At 49.3% G+C, this 2,201-nt stretch overlaps 1 protein-coding gene across 1 annotated transcript; it reads left to right on the top strand.

Annotated features, from left to right (window-relative positions):
* Nucleotides 1–110: 110 nt before the first annotated feature.
* Nucleotides 111–2,142, top strand: PPTG_19034 (hypothetical protein). Its single transcript, XM_008917442.1, has one exon. It carries the CDS (start codon nucleotides 115–117, stop codon nucleotides 2,035–2,037), a length of 1,923 nt encoding a protein of 640 aa, XP_008915690.1. The 5' UTR covers nucleotides 111–114; the 3' UTR covers nucleotides 2,038–2,142.
* Nucleotides 2,143–2,201: the final 59 nt, after the last annotated feature.

Here is a 2,201-nt window from a genome sequence, read left to right as displayed (position 1 = left end):
CAGCCAATCAGAAAATAGGATATTCCCTGGCTCAGATTGAATTAACTGCATTATGATTGGTGTAAGCCAGTCATACATACATAGACTCAAACATAGACTTCCCATTGGTTAAAAATGATTTGGTACTCTCATACCATACGAGTGTTGCACATGGCAACAATGGCCGAAGGCTCTACTCGCCTGCGCGCGGGCCCCGCATCTCCATCGCCAGTATTGTCGTCGCCGCTGCCTCGCCATGTTGGGTCCAGCACACCCAGACATGTAATGTTCAGTCGCTGGCCGCGTCTACTGCTCTACGCCGGCTTCCTGTATGTTTGTGGACTTGTGGCCTTCCTTCTGCATACTCGCGCAGCGTCACTGTCCAAATCTCTACCATCAAATGAAGCTTTTGACGCCGTCCAAGAGTCCTCCAACTCTCAGTCAGACGCAGAGGCGATTGCTCAAGCAGAGGAACACGCACGCGCCGTCAAAATGTTGCCACCAGGTCAGAACCGACTTCGCGAACTCAGATGCATCGGCTGGAGAGCAACCGACAGTTGCAGTCCTCACGGGCCGAGATTGCCACATCTAGACAAACCGTGCCACATGATGGTGGAGCATATGCAATCCGGTTATTGCGAGGTGGAGGACAAACAGACCAAAGAGAGGTTCCGAGTCATGCGACGGTATTGTCGAAGTGTGCGATCCGAGGGACAATTTCGATGCTTTGACGCTGAGGATTTCGTGAATTTTCCGGTTATTGCAAAGGAGGCGGTGAGCAAGGCAGTAATGCCGAGTTTCGCGTTGCCACACGTGGAAGAGGGGCGAGGAGGGTCCAAGGGAATTGTTATGGTGGTGTACCCGAAGATGGTACCGAGTGCCTACGCTTCGCTTCGAACATTGAGAGGGATATTAAACTGCACCTTACCAATTGAGCTGTGGTATCGACCGAAAGAGATGCAAGCAGCCCCCGGGTCGATGGCTCCTTTGCTACAACTTGCAGCGTCGCACGCAGATTTGACGTTCCGTGAGATTGACGACAAGAAGGCCACAGGCTTTGGCGCCAAGGTTTTTGCAATTTATCATAGTTATTTCGGGCAGATTTTGTTCCTGGATTCGGATAATGTGCCAGTAAGGGATCCGAGTTTCCTGTTCGAGACGCAAGAATTCAAGGAGAAGGGAGCTATCTTCTGGCCCGATTTCTGGCATCCGAGACATACAATCTTCAACGTTCACGGTCAGTCACTGTTGTGGGAGCTACTCGATCAACGGTTTGTGAATATGTTCGAGCAGGAGAGCGGACAGTTGGTGATTGATCGTCGACGACATGGGGCTCCACTGGAGTTGGTAAAGTTTTATATTTTTCATACGCCGAACTTCTTCAAGACTTTCGAACTGGTACACGGTGATAAGGATTTATTTCGATTGGCGTGGCTTAAACTCAAGGCACCATTCCATATGATGGACACACCACCTGCCGTTGCTGGTAAGGCTTTCAATAATTCGTTCTGCGGTATGACAATGGTACAGCACGATGCGAACGGTGACGTACTCTTCTTGCACCGAAACACACGTAAACTTGTGGGTGAACCCAAGCGTCAGAATGTACATCTCAAGACTCTTGCTGCTCTTCGTGTAAAGGAAAAGTTGCTGCTCACTCGACCTGGTGGACGCACAAAACCGACTATGGAGGAAGTTGAGGAGGAATTGAAGAATGGATTTGTCACACCTGCTCCGACCTTGGATGCTCCTGAGGATGATGGTTATCCTGACGCAATTTACTGGACCCACCTTCTATCGTTTCGGAGTACTTCCAAGAGAATTCACTACAGGATCGATGTACATGCAGGTCTTGATGGATTTACTAAGGGCCAGACTTGTTATGGTGTGGCCGACATGGCGGCGAAGAACGAACATTTCTACTTCCAACCCTTCACCAACTTTAGTTTTGGTGACCTCGAGACTCAATTGCGCCAATTCGCAATGGAAGCTGCACAAGTGGTTCATGCGCATCAAAATGACACAAAGATCCACGCATCAAGACCAACTCAGAATTAAGTTATGATCGAATATACTGAATGCTAACACGATAGGGTGACAGAAACAATCGTTTTCTACTTCTGGTTATCGCTAGGTCTATCGAGAGTACGTGCCACTTGGGCGAAGTCGTGCAATCGGTCTTCGAGGTCTTTGAAAGGAAGATCATCCCACGACGTGGTTTT

This window comes from Phytophthora parasitica, assembly GCF_000247585.1.
Source record: "Phytophthora parasitica INRA-310 unplaced genomic scaffold supercont2.102, whole genome shotgun sequence".
Lineage (NCBI taxonomy): Eukaryota > Oomycota > Peronosporomycetes > Peronosporales > Peronosporaceae > Phytophthora > Phytophthora nicotianae.
Note: the sequence above shows the minus strand (reverse complement) of the source record. Positions and strands in the feature narration are given on the sequence as shown.